The sequence below is a fragment of the Diadema antillarum genome, unplaced genomic scaffold (assembly GCF_040938485.1).
Source record: "Diadema antillarum isolate AM-2024a unplaced genomic scaffold, OU_Dant_1.0 seq00000945_RagTag, whole genome shotgun sequence".
In the NCBI taxonomy this organism is placed as follows: Eukaryota; Metazoa; Echinodermata; class Echinoidea; order Diadematoida; family Diadematidae; genus Diadema; species Diadema antillarum.
This window is the reverse complement of record NW_027271794.1, coordinates 940001-958956: the sequence shown is the minus strand read 5'-3', so window position 1 is coordinate 958956 and position 18956 is coordinate 940001. Positions and strand designations below refer to the sequence as shown.

The 18956-nt window shown below is 39.3% G+C and overlaps 1 protein-coding gene across 1 annotated transcript in view; it reads right to left on the bottom strand.

The window, feature by feature from the left end:
- LOC139741669 (voltage-gated inwardly rectifying potassium channel KCNH7-like) overlaps nt 1-18956 on the bottom strand; it is a 111726-nt gene that overhangs the window by 13257 nt on the left and 79513 nt on the right. The window contains exons 4-6 of the mRNA XM_071652248.1: nt 6204-6638; nt 5195-5594; nt 3134-3333 (exon numbers count right to left, since the gene is read on the bottom strand). Of these exons, the coding sequence (XP_071508349.1) occupies nt 3134-3333; nt 5195-5594; nt 6204-6638 (1035 nt within the window). The remainder of the gene's footprint in view (nt 1-3133; nt 3334-5194; nt 5595-6203; nt 6639-18956) is intronic.

Genomic DNA, 18956 nt, shown 5'->3' with positions numbered 1-18956 from the left:
TTAGATAGACTCTAACTGCTAAATATGTTCAGCATCATCAATATTTTCACATGGATCCTGGATTTTTACTATTGACTTGTTGGATCTTGGATTTTTAGACCCTACTTGGAATTGACTTGACATTGGATCCGCTACATTTATCATGATATGTGGACTCCTAATGGACCAGTGACCTCAATACCAAGCCTTCGTCAAAAGGTGAGAAACTGATTTGTTTTGTTTTCTAGTCTAAAACCTATTGTCTATGTTTTCAAATACAAAATCATCGGAAATGGGCTATTAAAAGTCTATAGACGGTGTAGGCCTAGACGATCTATTATTTATTTACAGTTAAAGTTAAGTTAGTGTTAACGCTAGCTAGGCCTAGACTACTACTAGAAAAACACTACTAGCAAGTTAGAGTAGGACCCGTCTAGTGCGTTCTCGATCCACTGCACTAGAATTTAGAAAGTACAATGTAACAATAGTCTAATAAAGAATGTCGCGGCTAGATCTAACAGACCAGGCTCTATTGATATAGGTCTAATAGAGATAGAGTCTAGACCAACTAATTAAAGAAAAAAAAAACGGTGGGACAGGACAAGGTGTTGTATAAAACGAATAATTTATGATTTTGTTCGTGCATTGGGGCACGTAATATCGCACTCGGCGCGAGATTCACCACTGGTCTATTCAACGCGGCGCTGCGCGCCTTGTTGAATAGACCAGTGGCTCATCTCGCGCCTCGTGCGATATTCGTGCCCTATGCACTCACAACTCATAAATTATTTGTATAATATATCTATCTATCTACCTACCTATCTACCTCTCTATCCATCTACATATCTATCCATCCATCTGTCTATCCATCTATCTCTGGTGATCTTTTTATCTATCTATCTATCTATCCATCTACCTATTTATCTATCTATCCATTTTAAACTATCCATCTATCTATCTATCTATCTATCTATCTATCTATCTATCTATCTATCTACCCATTTTAAACTATCCATCTATCTATCCATCTATCTATCTATCTATCTACCCATTTTAAACTATCCATCTATCTATCTATCTACCCATTTTAAACTATCCATCTATCTATCTACCCATTTTAGATTATCCATCTATCTATCTATCTATCTATCTACCCATTTAAAACTATCCATCTATCTATCTACCTATCCATCTACCCATTTTAAACTACACACATGTGTATCCATCTATCTATCTACCCATTGTAAACTATCCATCTATCTATCTATCTATCTACCCATTTTAAACTATCCATATATCTATCTATCTATCTATCTATCTACCCATTTTAAACTATCCATCCATCTATCTATCTATCTATCTATCTATCTATCTATCTACCCATTTTAAACTATCCATCTATCTATCTATCTGTCTACCCATTTTAAACTATCTAGCTATCTATCTATCTATCTGTTCATCTATCCAGCCATTTATCTGTCTGTTTGTCTGTCTATTCATCTGACTGTCCCTCTGTCTGCCAATCCGACTATATACATTGTACATGTGTATATCCATCTATCTGTTTAGTCCACCCACAAGAATCTCCGTCCTGACACAGGCTGTCTCTGTGTCTGTCTGTTTGTTTGTCTGTCTGTACATATCTCTGTCATTGCTTATTCATGTCACACTCTCCTTGCCATTCACAGGTTCTGCACTTGATGCATAACACATGAGGATTAAGACTAGCACTCAAGACTCTCTCCCTCTCTGTCACAAATACACTCTTTCTCTTTTTCTGTACCCAATACTCTCTCCGTCTGTGTGCGTGTATGTATGTCTGTCTGTCTCTTCTTTTTCCCTTGCAAGTCCCTAGAGGTGTCTGTGTGTATGTGTGTGTATGTGGTGGAAGAGGGTGGATGGAGGAAAGATGAGTATTCTAATCTGGGGATGACGCACTCCCGAAAGGGTCAAATGGAGCGGAAACCAACTCTCGGGGAGAAATCTCCAAGACGTGGTGGTCGACGTGAAACGCGAGACCCCTCGGAAGCTCATGCAATTCTGAGAGCTGACCGCCCACAAGCCCCAGGGTGTGCACGTACATACTGTAGCAAGGGGCCAGGTTTGCTGGACACTTGTGGCAAGACAAATTCTATGCATTTCAATCCCTGTTGACTAAAACTGCCCTCTGAACACTGGGTTTATCTGAACCAGATGTACATTACTTTATTTGGTTATTTAATGAAATTGTATGTACACTTTATCATACTTCATGATACTTTTATTGTGAAATTTCTTTTTAAAAAGTTAAAATAATGTATACTTTGTATTTTGTTACAGTTTCTGTGAATGAATTAAAATACATTTCAATTGAATTGAATTGCCTGAATCCCTCATCCCTCCCAACTGTATGGTAGCCAAAGCACACAGACAGAGAATATTTGAGGATGATACAACATCCAAATAACCATTTGTGCATTCTCATACAACAGATAATTTGTCTATTGACCAATCTCAAGTTTACCTTCAGGATTGGTGCAATAATCAATAGAATGATTTGATAAATCTATGATAGATATTTGTATATTGTTTTGTGCTTAATGATAAGTTTTATCCTATACAACATATCATATATTTGTCACTCTAGTGCAACTACTTGGACATAGAGATTATTTTATATTATCTGCCTGAAGATTTTCCAGACCATACCACCATACACGCATCAATCGATCTGCCTGTATATAGGCACATACATTGATGCATATGATGCATAAATACATATTATGATTCCATACATGCATATCTAATTGTCTGTCTGTCTGTCTATATCTATCTATCTATCTATCTATCTATCTATCTATCTATCCATCCATCCATCCATCCATCTATCTATCTACATGTATCTATCTATCTATCTATCTATTTCATCTATCTATTCATCTGTAAATAGTTAGGCAGGTAGAAAGAGAGATGAATAATATATACTTATATGCGCATATATCTCTTTCTTTTCTCTCTCATTTATCTTTCTATCCATGCACCTGTCTCTCTTGAATATGTATGTGTTTAATTCTTCTCAATACAATCTTTATATAAACATCATTCCTCCTCCACCCCCTCCCCCCCATATCCCCACCCATCTCAATCTCCCATGCCTCTGTGATGCCCCGCCTACCATATTCATGTCGATGCCGTTGGTGTAGGACCAGGCGTGCTGGAAGTATTCCTCCAGGCGCTGCCGTAGGGGGTTGGGGATCTGGTGGAAGCGGATGAACTCTTTGACCCGCAGCATCTGGGTGTGGTATCGGGCCGTGCCGGAGTAGAGGCGTTGGATGATCGCCGAAACGTTACCGAAGATGCTGGCATACATCAGAGCTGAGGGGGGAAGAGTTGGGATCACCGCGGCAAAGTTATAGATCAGAATGAAACTATACATATGTCAGAAGTGGCACCTTGTGAGAGGTATCTGGATCTTCTGGACTTATTCCTACTCAACATTAATTTTTGAAAAAGAACAATTTGTGTCATTATCAAGTCTTACCATGATTTAGTCTGCTAATTATCATGTATGCTGGAGTATTTTCTTTGCACAGATTACACATTCAAGGTGTGTATCCAGTTTTAACCTACTGTAAGTGCAATGTTTAATAATAGGATTGTAAGGAATATGATAATGGTACATGTATGATAGAATATTTCAGGTTTTTACATTTTGATTTTTTTCTTTAACTGTGAATGTTCTGTAATCATACTTGTACTTTAACTCTGTATGCATGGCACTATAAATGTGCGGACTTACTGTTATGCTCTCTTTTGATTTGAAATAAAACCGAAATTGAATTGAATTGAATTGAAAATGAATCCCACAAATTCCTATTGTGTCACAATGATATTCCTGTCTGACTGAGGCACACTGCTATACCCGAGTATGGGCTTGCTAATCTAAAACTAATTCAATTTTGGATAAAACACTGAATTCTGAAGAAAAAGCTCAGCAAAAGGCCTGTCTTCATTGGACCAAAGTTTTAAAATAGTGTGGCATTTTGTAGTAAGGAAATTAGCCTGAATAGCAAATTAACCTGGCAGCTTATTTGTGCAATGCAATGGCACACTATTTCATCAGAAAATTTTCTCCAAATCTTGATCTAGCTTGTGAAATAGCATGCTAATTTGTGAATTGATGCACTATTTGCATTGTGTCCCCATCAACCCAAAATATTCTCGATCCCATCATACTGGGGAAAACAACTTCGAACTCCATGCTGAGCTGAGTAATGATGCAAAGCAGTGGCGGATCCAGAGGGGGGCGCAAGGGATGCACGCCCTCCCTTTATTAATCGTTAAAAACAAAAGAAATAAAAAGAAAAACATGAATTGAAACCCGGAAGTGGCACCAGAAATATTAGTTGCGCCCCCCCTTTACAGAATTAATGGATCCGCCCCTGCAAAGAACTCATGCATCAATTTATTTTGGGCTAATTTCTCAGGCAGGCTGTTTTTGAGCCTATGAAGACTCACATTTGTAATATCAGGCTATTTTCCTAAACTGCAAAATAGCCCACGAGTTTGAACCTCAGTCTGATGAACACACACCTTAAGTGCCTTTGCGTGTAATTCAGGGCTAACAAGCACTTTGTTTTCATATAATGTTTGTACCAGCCACGGGAGAAGGGTGCCTTTCAACACAAGCTCTTTTAAGTACAATGTAATACCATGAAAATTCTTCCGTCGAGATGTTTTCATTGCAACTGATTGACAAATTGCCCTACATTGACGTAAATAAGCACTGAATTGATCAGTGTTTTAGTAGTAGCCATGATAAAAAATCATGGGCGTACATACTTGAGCAGGATTCGAACCTACGACCTCCTGATCACCAGACAGGCGTCATCTCCACTAGACCACCGAGCTTTCGCCCGACGGCAAGTGTTGGTTCTAATCCTAATATAGCATGCAGCGGGTACTGCTTTGTTATTCAAATTCATGAAAATTCTTCCGTCGAGATGTTTTCATTGCAACTGATTGACAAATTGCCCTACATTGACGTAAATAAGCACTGAATTGATCAGTGTTTTAGTAGTAGCCATGATAAAAAAATCATGGGCGTACATACTCGAGCAGGATTTACGTCAATGTAGGGCTATTTGTCAATCAATGTAATACCAGTTGTTTATTTGTTTATATCAATGATTCTCATTGACCACAAGAGGTTTTTTTCTCTGCTGATTGCACTCACAGCCTATCAGCATCACACAGATAGAGAAGATCTTCTCTGGGTTGGTGTTCGGCGAGACGTTGCCGAACCCTACGCTGGTCAGGCTGCTAAACGTGAAGTACAGCGCCGTGATGTATTTGGACTTTATCGAGGGCCCGCTGCTCGTCACGTTGGCCTGGTAGTACTGGTGAGTCTCGTTGGCCAGGTGGTCCAGCCAGCCGATGTTGTGCTCCAGCCGACTGCGCTCTGCCGAGCCGATGGCGTACCAGATGCAGGCCAGCCAATGGGCAATGAGGGCGAAGGTCGCCATGAGGAGGAGGAGCACGGCCGCGCCGTACTCGGAGTAGCGGTCCAGCTTGCGCGCCACTCGCACGAGTCGTAGCAGTCGAGCTGTCTTCAACAGCCCGATTAAGGTTGTTGACTGCAAGGATAGGAGAAGGGTAAAACGTTATGAATATGAGATGTTAAAAGCTGCATTATTCACATCAAAGACTGCATTCTATTCTCTTCAGCCATCAGTGTAGAAAAAGAATCAAAAGGCCCATTCACACACAAAAGACTTTAGGGTTTTAGATCAAATTACAAAAATCCATTTTCTTCACCAGTGTTTGCACATGGCCAAAAATCTCACTCTGCTGCATGCAAAGCACTTCAAATTTCTGAACTGCTCAGCTAAGAAATAACCAGCACATAACCCCAAGCACCCTCACCCTGAACCTACACTAGTGCAGAGAGGTCCATCACAGGATTAAAAAAAAATTATCTTTTTGCATGCTGTTCACACAAACAACCGGAGGCAAAGTATCACAAGAGTGGCTCCCCCCCCCCCTCGCCAAGACAAAATGGGCTGATTTATGCATCCTGATGGGAGCACAACATATACTGATTCTTTGTGTGTCCATACCCAAATGATTTAAGTATTTCTGCATCGCATCACCAAAACAATTAAAATCCATTAGAAGAAAACAGCATAATATTTGGGTGAGAACGGGGCCTAAAGAGGAAGGATGAGAGAAGTGTGTGGACTCACCTTTTCATTATCGGACCCAAAGAGTAAGAGGTCAAAGGGGATGGCGGCCACCACGTCGATGAGAAACCAGCCTTTGAAGTAGTGCACGGCGATCTTCCCCGGATGCGATACAACCTCATCATTCTTATTCACGTACGTCGTTCTGAAGTTGATGAGAATGTCGATGATGAACATGACGTCCACAATCAGGTCGATGATGATCAGGGGGCTGTCGTAGTTGGTCGTGTTCGACGTCTTGGTCGTCGAGACGACGGTCTCGCTGTTGAGGAGGAAGGCGGCGTTGTAGGGGGTGATGATGGCAGTGTAGATGACAAGAAGAAGGATGACCCAGTCCCACACGGCCTTGAATGGAGAGTAGTGGAGGATGGTCCACTTGTGGATGCGTGGAGATTGGAGTTTGTACTCTGGAAGCACATCTGGGCCAAGAGACAAGACCTGGTGGAGAAAGAATAAACAACATAACAACATGAAATGTGCAGAAGAGTTAAGCAAAGATGACCATCGGCCATTTATTTTGTCATCCATGTCCATCTCCCCCCCCCCCCCCCCCCAAAAAAAAAAAAAAAATGAGGGGCAGGCAATGGAGGACACTTTCAAATGTCAAGCATCTGGATTAACTTTGTAATTTCAACTGTCAGGCATACGGATTAACCCGTTTAAGATGGGCTGATTTTCCTAGAACATGCATTTTCCACTCATCCCAGCCTGAGAGTACTCTGGACTAGTCTTCAACAAGTCAACTTTGTCATTACTAGTAGTGAACAAACTTTTGTACACACTGTGAATGGCATCTCTGGGATGGTGGTAGTGAGTGGGGTAAGCCTGGGGCGGAGAATGACATGGACAAGGAGAAACACAAACCATCAACCTCATTTCCTATTCTGTCCCATGACTGTTCTTCACAAAATAGATAGTAACCTAGTGAGGAAAAATTTGTACAAGCCCTTACCAGGCTTCACACGAAATTGTAGGAAGGGAAAAAAAATGTACAAATTGATGCAACAAAAAAATAAACAAGAAAAATGAATGAGGTGTAAACAGTGATAATACTAAAAGCACAAGTTGAATTGCACCTAATTTTGTAAATTCACCACTCTGCACACTAACAGACTTTCACTATTCTTCCTTCCTTCCTTTCACACTCTTATTCTTTTTGTTAATTTAGTTAGCACAAAGCAAGTTTTAATGGCAAGTAGCCCACTTCTTTGTGTGTGTGTGTATGTGTGTGTGTGTGTGTGTGTGTGTGTCTTCTTTTTTTTTCCGAGGCTGGGATCAACACTTGAGTGGTTCACAATATACAAGCATTGCTTCTTTAAATAGTGGACCTCTGAGTTTTCTTTTTTCCCTTCCAAACATAACTTAGTATTTTGCCGATATGTATGTTTATCTCTATTTGTTAATTTCCATTTTGCACATTCTAATATATATAAGCCTATGATATGATTCCTGATTTATTCTGTGTTATGTTTTGTTGAAAGAAAAATGAGAATGAAAATAAATGAACTGAACTGAACTATCGAGCATCTGCTTGGGATGGTAGACTCCTTTTTTTCTCTCTCTCTTGAATTTGATGTAATTATATTGCTGCCTTCTTGATTTCAATGTATTTGCTCAAATATTTTGACAAATGTTATGACTAATATATGAATAGAGCATTTATCATTTATTTGTAAAATATAATGTATTGATAGATTTTACGTATGATTTTCTGTATGACTGAACGGTATTCAATTTCTATGTATCACGCAGAGTCAAAGACATGAATTTCAGCTATACCAAATCTTAAGTCCTTTGGCCACTATATCACAAGAAGACAGTTTACTATTAAGCACACCGTTCAAATCTGAACAACTTTCATTTTCAAAATGAAATCCATCAGCAATGAAGAACTATTAAATTACTCCTTAATGAGTAATGTGTAGGTGCCTAGAATACAACCAGAAGCTATCTAAAAATAATTATACACAGTTTGTCCTTGGTTATGATATCTTGGATATGAAAACAGCAGCAAAATTAACAACAACGGCAATAGAACACCACACTCACTCATACACCAAAGTCCTGCCTGGCTGAGATCATGAGAACATTTACTGCAGCCCTGTACATTATCCTTGACATTCAAGTGTGTTCCATGTTATTACATTGAAAAAATAAACACCAGTAATCCAAAGGGCAAAGTAAGTCCAGAGGATAGAGCAATGTAATATTTGGTAGATTGGCTGATCTGATGCCTGAACACACAGTCAGGCACACGGATTGAGGCAGTATTATCTGATTGCACTGCGAGACAGGATTTTTTTTTTTTATGAGTGCATAAACCGGCTTTCGCTAATATTTCATTTCCATCCATCAAGCGGCACTTTGCGGTGCATACATACATACAGACACACACACGCACACATTTAATGAAGACCTTGGAAAAATGCTTGGGATTTAATCTCATGTAAAGGTAGAGAAAACACACACACACACACACACCAAACACTGACAACAAAAACAACAACCAACAAATCAAATAAACTCTGGTAATGCCACTGAGGCAAATCTAGACATCCAATCTACAATTATCTTGATTGATGGGCGGAAACCGCAACGAGTGCAATCGAATAGAAATGAAATGTTCGGGCCGGTGCATTAGTGGAATACTGAACAAACACGCAGTGGATACTCAGCTTTTACATCTACAGATAATACTGGTATATTTCACAAATTGAATATTCACATAATTATGAGGATCAGAAAGGAAATATATATCCGATATATACGTATTTCCCTGCAACCCTTTATCCTCTTTCTGAAACAGAAAAGTCATAAGTTATAATCAAGTGGTCTTAATTGTAGCACAGAATTCACATACACAGTAAATGTATGGATATCTCACACTTATGGTAGGTTGGACAAAGGAACACTTATTTTAGAGCCACGAAAAGAAAAGAAGAAGAAATGTTTGAATAGTTTCTGTGATGATGGAGGTATAACCAGCAGAAGCAAAAAAAGATATGACACACTTGTTTTATTTTAGTAAAATCTTCTCTCATATTCTGAAGGAAAATTTCAACCCCTCCCCATCGCCCCTCAGTATCCCCCTCTCTGCTAAAGATGTAATACGGCCCCAGAGATTCTGTGCCGGTAACAAGTGTTCCCATGAGTAGCTGAGCAACTGGTCTAGTACGTTAGCAGACGGAGTCCTACCCTTTTCTGCGCCCCCTTATGAAATCAACTCATGGCGAAAATATTGCATCGCCCATACAGACACTGATGAATGTACTCATGGACAATAAACAGGGGACCTTGTATAATGCATGTCTATCTCATACATTGGCATATCAATGCCTGTATAACCTTGCACTTTGAACACCCAGCTAGTGTGAAGATAGCACTTTACAAAGGCTCATTATCAGAATTGTTATTGTCATGATTATAATTTTTGTATTATCCTCCTTTTTTTTTTCTTTTACTACATACTATAAAAAAAATGTTTATAATTATTACTGTTTTCATTGGCATCATGATAATCATTATCATCATTATCATTATTTTTATCATTAAACATCATTATCCTTTGCATTACTGATTTTAGCATTATCATCATTTTGTATTATCTCAATCAGTTACAGTTGTTATGTTACACTGTATGTATATTGGATATGAATATGATATCAGCATGCACTATGTACATGGAAATATGTTCATGCATCTCAAAATCAGATTCCTAAATGGCTGATTTTCCAAGTATTTTTTTGAGTGGTGCGTAGATAATTTCTGGTTGTTTCCTAGCGCCTTACTTGATGTAGCAGGCATGTTTAATAGTGAATATGCATTGTCATCACCAGAATTGTACGCATGTCCCACTTACTACTCTTAGCATTTCTACTGCTCAGGGGCAGATCCAGGAATTCTGTAAAGGGGGGCGCAACTAATATTTCTGTTGCCACTTCAGGGTTTCATTTCATTTTTTCTTTTTCTTTCTTTTGTTTTTAACGAAAAATAACGGGGGGGGGGGGGGGGGCTGCGCCGGTTGCGCCCCCCTCTGGATCCGCCACTGCTGCTTGATGCTGAATAAAATAATTCTTACTGTATATTTTGTTGCCACCCGTGAGTATTGTTTGACCATAATCCCCATGAAAGGCCAAGTTAATATATTTGTTATATGGCACTTCCAGAAGGTCAATACATTATGATGCTTGAATAAGAATTCAGTATTTACATGAGCTAATGTTTAACTAATTCTAATAATCATAATAGTTGTTGATATGTGGTGGATAAGAAGTAATAGCAGTGGCGAGAGTTGTAGTCTTAATGTCAGTGTAGTGGCATTGGTATTATCAAACCACAGACAACGGCCTCTCCCGCCTATCTTTGCAAGTAAAAGCAACAGCCACGACTGCATATTGAAGAACTGCCTGCCAAATCAATACAATCAGCATTTACGCTTCGCCCTCGATGGATGCTCTCGGCCAATGCGAGGGTACAAAAAATTATACGAGAATGGTGTCAGATGTCTGCATGGATAAGCACACGATCTACATCGACAGCAGCTCACTGGACAATTCCCACGGATATATGTCAAAGTTTATTGTATCGTTTCGTGTCGACTTTTTCCCCCTTTCCACCATGGACTGTTTGATTACAAACGTGAGGTTTAATCTGCTGTGAGTTTCCAGCAGTGCAGGTAGAACTGTATCTTACAAACAACATTGCCCATTGCCCCCCCCCCCTCTTTCTTTTTGGCGTCGTCCGACATCAATAAGTGGAAATCAATCAGTAATGCTTGGTTCTTCTGCTTCAGTTACCGCCAAACAAATGTTGTTCCACAAGCCATGAATAAAGCAGAAAGGTCAAGTCAATCCCGAATCGAGAGTTCGATCGGAGGGGGTGGAGGTGGGGGGAGGGGAGTGGGCGGTTATGCTGGAGTACTGTGCCTACTCGGCCCACAGGTAAGAATACGGGGAATTTTCTGCCAGCAGACCTTGACATTTCCATCAGACATTGATTATATTGCATCGTTTTCTCTTGTCTGCAATCATCTGAAAAATATGCTATGGCCTCCATGCATAGGCTTACATGGGAGGCAAGTGCCATATTGAGAAGGCACATACTTTATCATTCCAGACACGGGCACTTGTTGTTTTGCCTACGTGGTGATGTATACGGCATTTTTACCCTGTGTGCCAAATCCACTTCATCATGCATGCAGGCAAGAATCAACCAAGTTCTCTTGAAAGTAAAGGCCTACCCCTCATCCCCCTACATACCCACATTGCATTAATCAGCCAATTAAGTTCTCCCTGATACCTGTTTCCATGGAAACTAGTCTTACACACCCACCTAGGAGAACAATGGCATGGTTCTTTACCTAGTTATTGCAATCCTGATGACACATGAACAGTATAGTGTTCTTCTTTCTCCCTCCTACACAAAACTATGGGAAAGAATGCAGAGTAAGTTTCTGTTCCCACGTAGCAGAGCTTTATAGAAAAAGATCCTACACCCAAACATGAAAATTAATGTAACATAAATATTTCTGCCTTTACAGCTGTACGTATTCATAAGCATGTATAGTATGCTACATGTAAGTGGGGGCAAACATAATGGAGGAGGAGGAAGAGAAGAAGAAGAAGGAGAAGAAGAAGAAGAAGAAGAAGAAGAAGAAGAAGAAGAAGAAGAAGAAGAAGAAGAAGAAGAAGAAGAAAAAGAAGAAGAAAAAGAAGAAGAAGAAAGAGAAGAAGAAGAAAAAAAAAGAAGAAAAAGAAGAAGAAGAAGAAAGAGAAGAAGAAGAAGAAGAAGAAGAAGAAGAAGTGGAAAAAAAGAAGAAAGAGAAGAAGAAGAAGAAAGAGAAGAAGAAGAAGAAGAAGAAGAAGGAAAAGAAGAAGAAGAAGAAGAAGAAGAAGGAAAAGGAGAAGAAGAAGAAGAAGAAGAAGAAGAAGAAGAAGACTTTTTTTTTACTTTTCAAAATGGTACTTTATTAACATCACTCTTGCACACTATTCACACAGTGAATATAGTGTTTACATACAAATTATTTTAAAAGAGGGGAAGAAGAAGGAGAAGAAGAAGAAGATGATGATGATGAAAAGATGGTAATGAAATTTGATGATGCATAGAATGAGGTGGGCATGCCTGGTTATTCTCTCCCTGTCTCACTGGGCAATCAAGTGAACCACAGGATGTGTGTGTAGATGAGTGAAAAAATGAGCCACAGTAGCAAATGCAAGATGGACAACACTGTAGCACTACACCAAGCACTGGGCTGTGCATCCAGGCATCGTAGAGTTGGCTACTGTATACACCAAATTTTTCGTGAGGTTTATATTTTTGCAAATTTTGCAAGTCAGGTGCTATTCATGAAGTTAAAGAACACATAGAAATATTTGACTCTGATCCCAATATGATTGAGAAGTGCATGTAGACATTTCTCTTTTCAGTAATGTACTCCATGATCATCAAAATCGTCGGGAAGTCCCGGTTCGTGAAAATTTAAACTCGCCAAATATGTGGCGTATACAGTATACTAGGTCTGTACAAGAGGCAAGAGTGGACTGGGGGAGCCATCTCATTCACATTCAAACAGTAATTCCTGGATAGGCCCCATTCACATTTACATATAACCTGGAGTCAAAAGGGGCCTGAGCCTTTGCTCCTGTAGAGCAGAATCTTTGTCAGAGGCAAAATGACCATTTTTTTTCCCCTCTTATAAAGATTTTGCTAGCAAGGATAGGGTCGATATCTCAGGCCTCTTTTGACTCTATTTCATTCCTCTGGCTCACTTCTATAGGATAAGCAGAATTCACAAGCTTTCTTTTCCTACATTAGATATAGAGAGTTATTGTTATGTCTTTATTGAAACAATACTTGCCTCCAAAAACATATTCCTGAAGTTTTCCCATACACTCTTTTGCATATGAAGAGTTTGTTTGCAAAAACCGATAAGTCCATTTTTGAAGATTTTGAAGTATGGTCTCCGTCATAGAGTACAAAATAATACCTTTTAAATGATATATTGGTCACTACATATAAAGGTATATTTTTGAAGTTATAGTCAAAAGAAGCAAAATTTTTCTTATTATTCCCTTTATTTTTCTTGACCTTTAATCGCAAATATCTCCATTTGACAAATATGGATGTATCGGTTTTTGCAAACAAACTCTTCATATCATGTGAGTTATTGACACCTTGTTTTTACTAGCAAATGAAAAGGACACAGCAACATCAGATGTACTGCATCATATCACAATAAAAACCCAATCTTTATACAAACATTAATCATAGCCAATTGTCTCTCGTTAATAATACATCAATAGAAACACACCCTCAGAAATTAAGAATCTAAAATTAACACTAAAATCTCTACAGTGCCATGAATACAGATATAGACCTACACTGTATATCTGCAAAGTAAAATGGAGATTGCAATTGTCTGCTTTGTTGTACATTGTAGCTGCTTAGAATATAAACTCTTGTTCATCTAAAGGATGCCCTGTGCCTACTCATGGATACTCTTGAAAGCTAATCTGAAGTAACGCTGGTTCTTATTGGCACGTAAAACGGTGCGCCATTCCGTCCTAATGCGAGGGAACGGTTCCTGCGTGCCTGATTACGATGAATTTTCATTACCTCCGTGCGGTGGCAATGCTGGAGAGCCACATATATCTTTGTCGGAGGACAGAGGATGGAGACACTAAGGGATGAGACTTTGATTATGTGTCACTCACTTCTCTCTTCCAGCTCATTTAACACTTTGTGTGCTCTGACTGCTGATTGGCTCAGAAAACCCTGTAGAATTGTACACCCTGTCCAAAGTCCCTGGCACGGAAAGGGTTAACTTAATTTGCCTTGACTCCTTGTGGCTGTTTAAACATTACATTTACCAAAAAAAAATCCCCCTAGTCCCATCAATAGCGAGATAACATGTAGCGCAGTCTGTTGAAGTGGAATTACCAGTAAGATGGTTGACTGTAGCACTGTAGCATTCAGTAACATCATCATGCTTTAATATAAAAAAGGACACAGTACTAAAGCTATTGAAATGACAACGATGCATTTTTAAGAAGCACACGTTTCCTATGCAGCACTATACTACCATATTTGTCATAACTTTGTATACACTACAGATACTCATGCCATGCGATATACAATAATGCATGCAACCTGGTAAAAAGTGCACTTCATCTGTACACCCGCCTGACTGAATGCGCAAGAACTGACAATTTCCTTCTCGCGATGGTTACAATTCAGTTACATCACAACACCACTCCTAATTGCTTCAATAGGATGACTACGGCAGTACTAGCAAAATTATATGGTCACCTTGAGGGTGGGCTCATTTGTGGTGAAGACACTTGCTTTGTGCGTGTTGCTGCGGCGGTGATGCGCACGGCATGCTGGGATATATGATGTAGAGACATGGTCTGCTTGAGGGAGCTATAGCATTAATATCATGGGTTGATGGAATGAGTTCTGTTATTGGATTAGGCTTATCACAGAGATGTTTTTTTTTTAATTTAAGAAAAGATTGTGAAAAATATATAGTGTCTGAGAGAGAAAGAGAGACAAACATACAGACAGATGGACAGAGAGACAAAACAGACAGAGACAAAGAGAGACAGATAGATGGATAGATAGACAGATATAGAGAAAGACAAAGATAGATAGAGAAAAAGAGAAATAGAGAGAGATAGAGAGAGATAGGGAGAGATTGACAGAGATAGATATAGAGAGACAGAGAGAGAGAGAGAGAGAGATTGGTATATAGATAGATAGACAGATAGAGAGAGAGAGAGAGAGAGCTAAAGACTTCTTACACAGTGATATACTACATGGATGAAAACCAGACTTGCTCTTGCTATTAAAACCTATGTAACTCATACAAATATTCAACATTCATTATTCAATATAAACTATCTAATGGTTCATATATTACATTAGGAGACTTATTCTAATACAAGTCACATAGAGAGACAAAGCATACTTTTCTGGGATGCTTTGTTCCTAAATGGGTATGTCTGCTCGTGTGCATGCACTTGTATTTCATGGACAAGTGCATAACCATGATGAAACTACATCGCACCTAGTGAGCAACAGATCTTTTCTATTGCTGGTGTACAGTCAAACCCCTTATGAGGTAGTCAGGACAGTGACAGTTTTCACATTATAACAAATTCTCGCCAGAAGAGATTGAATAATGGCAGTTTTACTGATAAAACCCTATAAACACATTCATGAAATCTTGTTGCATCTGTGTTTACTTTATTTTAACCCGTTGAGGACGATTCCCGAGTATACTCGGGTAGGTGTCTATGGGAAATGCGTGTTGTAGCAAAATCAAACCGTCCTCAACGGGTTAAGAGGGTTTGCTAGTATTTCAATGGCCTCTTTCTGCTCAACTGCCATAATACTACACCTAAGCCATGAGTTGGGATAACCTCCACAGTACCAATAACACAATATCATATTAGCATATGCAACAAACAGATTGATGGGGTATATTCAAGGGGACAAATCTATTGGAACAGTTAATCTTAGTGCTAGCATCCCTTTTGACTATAAAAGAACACCCATGAAAATCTTAGGATGTACATGTAAGTCACTGTATGTTGCTTTCCATGAATGTTCATTGTCCATGGTGCTCTACACTAAACACTTCATATCTACACTAGATCATTATACATCTAGATATGTACACAATAGTTTCAAAGTTCTGCCTTAGTGCTGGGCACTTATGATTCTACAGCTTCTGCACCATAGTTTGTTTTTGTGCATATCTTGTCATGAGAGAGATTTTGATGCAAAGAAACACACACATACATACATACATACATACATACATACACACATACATACATACACAACCACACACACACACATACAAGGCCATGATGGATACATGCTATTGAAATCAAGGGTGATTAAAATTTTCACCTCCCAGTGTTTCTTCAGGCTTTTCAAAGGACAGATCTGTACCTGAGAAAGCATTGCTCTTGGGGATGAGTCACCTTTAATTCTTCATTAACCCATTGAGAACGGTTTGATTTTGCTACAACATGCATTTCCCATAGATGCTTGCCCGAGTATACTTGGGACTCGTCCTCAATGGGTTAATATTCTTTTTGCCGTCTCTCAAGTTTCATGCTAGAAAGTGCATCAGAATGAAATACATGGCAAGATACAGAAAAAGTTTTAAGAAAAATGTAATCTTTGAAGGAGGGTCTGCATGTTATAAATGCAGGCATGACCAAGAAATCTTGGCTCTCATCCAATCTTTGCCCCTTGGCTTCAAACCTTTCCTTCTCTCTTTCTGCGAGCACACTAATTTGCTAAAAACATGTCTCTATTCAGTGACAGGTGACATAAGTTGAATGAAGTCATATTTCATCAGCCTCTGGCAAGTTCAATTAACCCATTGAAGACTACAGTTCCTAGTATACTTGGTGTCTATGGGAAATGAGTATTACAGCAAAATCAGCTCGTTCTCAATGGGTTAAAGTGCATGTACATGCATCTACTCTTGAACATTGTCTTAACTCATTGAGGAGGGGTTGATTTCGCTACAACGTGCATTTCCCATAGACCCCAGCCTGAGTACAGGTATACATGGGACTTGTCTTCAGTGGGTTAATACAAGCATTGTTCCATTGTGAAGAGGGAATTTTTCATTGCAACGTCTGGGCGACTACCACGCGAGCATGAATGAAACTGCTTCTCTTCACAAAGCCTCTAATATCTGAAACTGGAGATAAGAGATGTTCCACTACAGCCTAAAACCGTGTCACACAACTTTTCTGACATTATAATCAACAAAAGAAAGCTAAAAAAAAAGGAAAGAAGAAAAAAAAGACAATTCTCACTGACAAGGACAAGATCGAGAGCTGTTCCACACCCTGTCATCGAACCCTCGAAATTGAATCACACAGGACGTCGGATCCGGGGCATGGGTTCCCCCTCTAATTTGATTAGGAGGGAGCTAGGGAGGAAGATTTTCCTCCACCAGGTTGCCACGAGATGATAAGATGCCTAGCCGGCTGAAAATGCCCCGGCTCTGTATACCCTACAGGAAGATGCTATGAAATTCTTGGGACTTTGGTCTCTGCTCAGCTCCCCCCCCCCCCCCCAAAAAAAAAAAGCTTTTCACACTCATGCTGGCTTCCCACTATTCAAAAATAAAGAATTGCTACAATTTGAATACTGATTTACCACTGCTAACATCCACACATCAATTACTGTGTTGATTTTGAATGAACTGTTGAATAAAGCCTGACAAAGTGCTAGTCACTGAGCAAAACATTGTGTACATCTAGAAAAGAAAATCTTGCAAAATGGGTACAATCACTTCTCCTAAAAAAACTGTAGTGAATTATGCCATCTGTTTTTTTCCTGTTTTTTACAGGGCAATGGATACTACATTGAGGAATATTGCACAAACAGGAACAAACACCTTTCAGTAATGCAAGAATCAACCTTTGAGCATGAAAACATTTCCAAAGTCTTTAACCGATAGTTACAAAGAATTACACCTTTTTTTTTCTGCTTCCAATTTTTGCTGTTTGAATTTCTACTTTCATTGTTTTACACTTGAAACCAGAGAAACATGTATTTTTTAAAAAATTGTGTATATGTGACCGTGCACCTCAAAACGAACATAAAGTCGCACACACTGATTTTGCGTGAGGACTGAAAATAAGTGAAATGGGTCAACCTAGCCGAACTTGACTTTTTCATATTTTCTGAAAGAGCGGGTCTTCTTTTACATTATGCCAAAATGTGGTATCATAAAACGGGCAGGAAAGTGTGTTTTTTTAGCAGTTTATCTCGAGTATTTTGGTAGAATAGTGTGATTAGGTGTGTCTTTAGAATCCCTTTTTTATTTCTAAAAAACCTTGTCCACACTCTTCACTTTCAACTCTAATATCGTTTGAAAGGATAGTGCTACTGCTTTGAAAATTGGCATTAATTATGGACAGAATGTGTTAACGAAGCATGCTTAATTTCACTTTAATGTGATAATCCCTTCATTGTTGTTACTCTGGTGGTTTACTTCCTGTTTTTTGTCCCAATTCATCTCACTGCCACCACGGTTTGGTAAAGATTAAGCGCTTGAATAGACGCTGTACTTCAGAGCCTCTTTTCTCAGTTCACACTTTTCCTGAGTTTGTGCTTTCTTTCCAATATTTAGATAGGTTAGAAGAGTCCATTTGATTTGAGTTATACATCATTTTAAAGCTTAAAGTCTGCTCTTTCAGAATATGGTCTTAACTAAAAATTCATGTCTGGCGACTTTTTGTTTGTTTTGAGGTGCAGGGTCACATATATTCAAACAATCCATGCCTCTCCCTTGCAAAAACAATCAATCTTTAATATGAATAAATTTTGTAGGTGCCTCTCCAAGCGCACTGAGACAGAAAAACACGAGAGATATTATCAGCAATGCGGAGAGTGTTATCTAGCCAATATTGGCAGTGCCCCCCCCCCCCACACAGCGGATCCGCACGTCTGCGGGTCTGCCGCGAATCCATCAAATGCAATTTGGCAGCCAGCTATAGCAGCCTCAAATCGCAGGCAGACGCAACGGGCCGGGTAAATGCTGCATTACATGCCTCAAGTATTTGCATATCTACCCATCTTCGTCAACGGTCTTCAAAGCCGCTGGCGAATCATGCAAGGGTTGACAACGAAAGGAAAAAGTTCTTGTGTTTGTAGGGGAGCAGATGTTAACAATCTCCCCCCCCCCCCCCCATCTCACTATGTTTCCCCCTTATT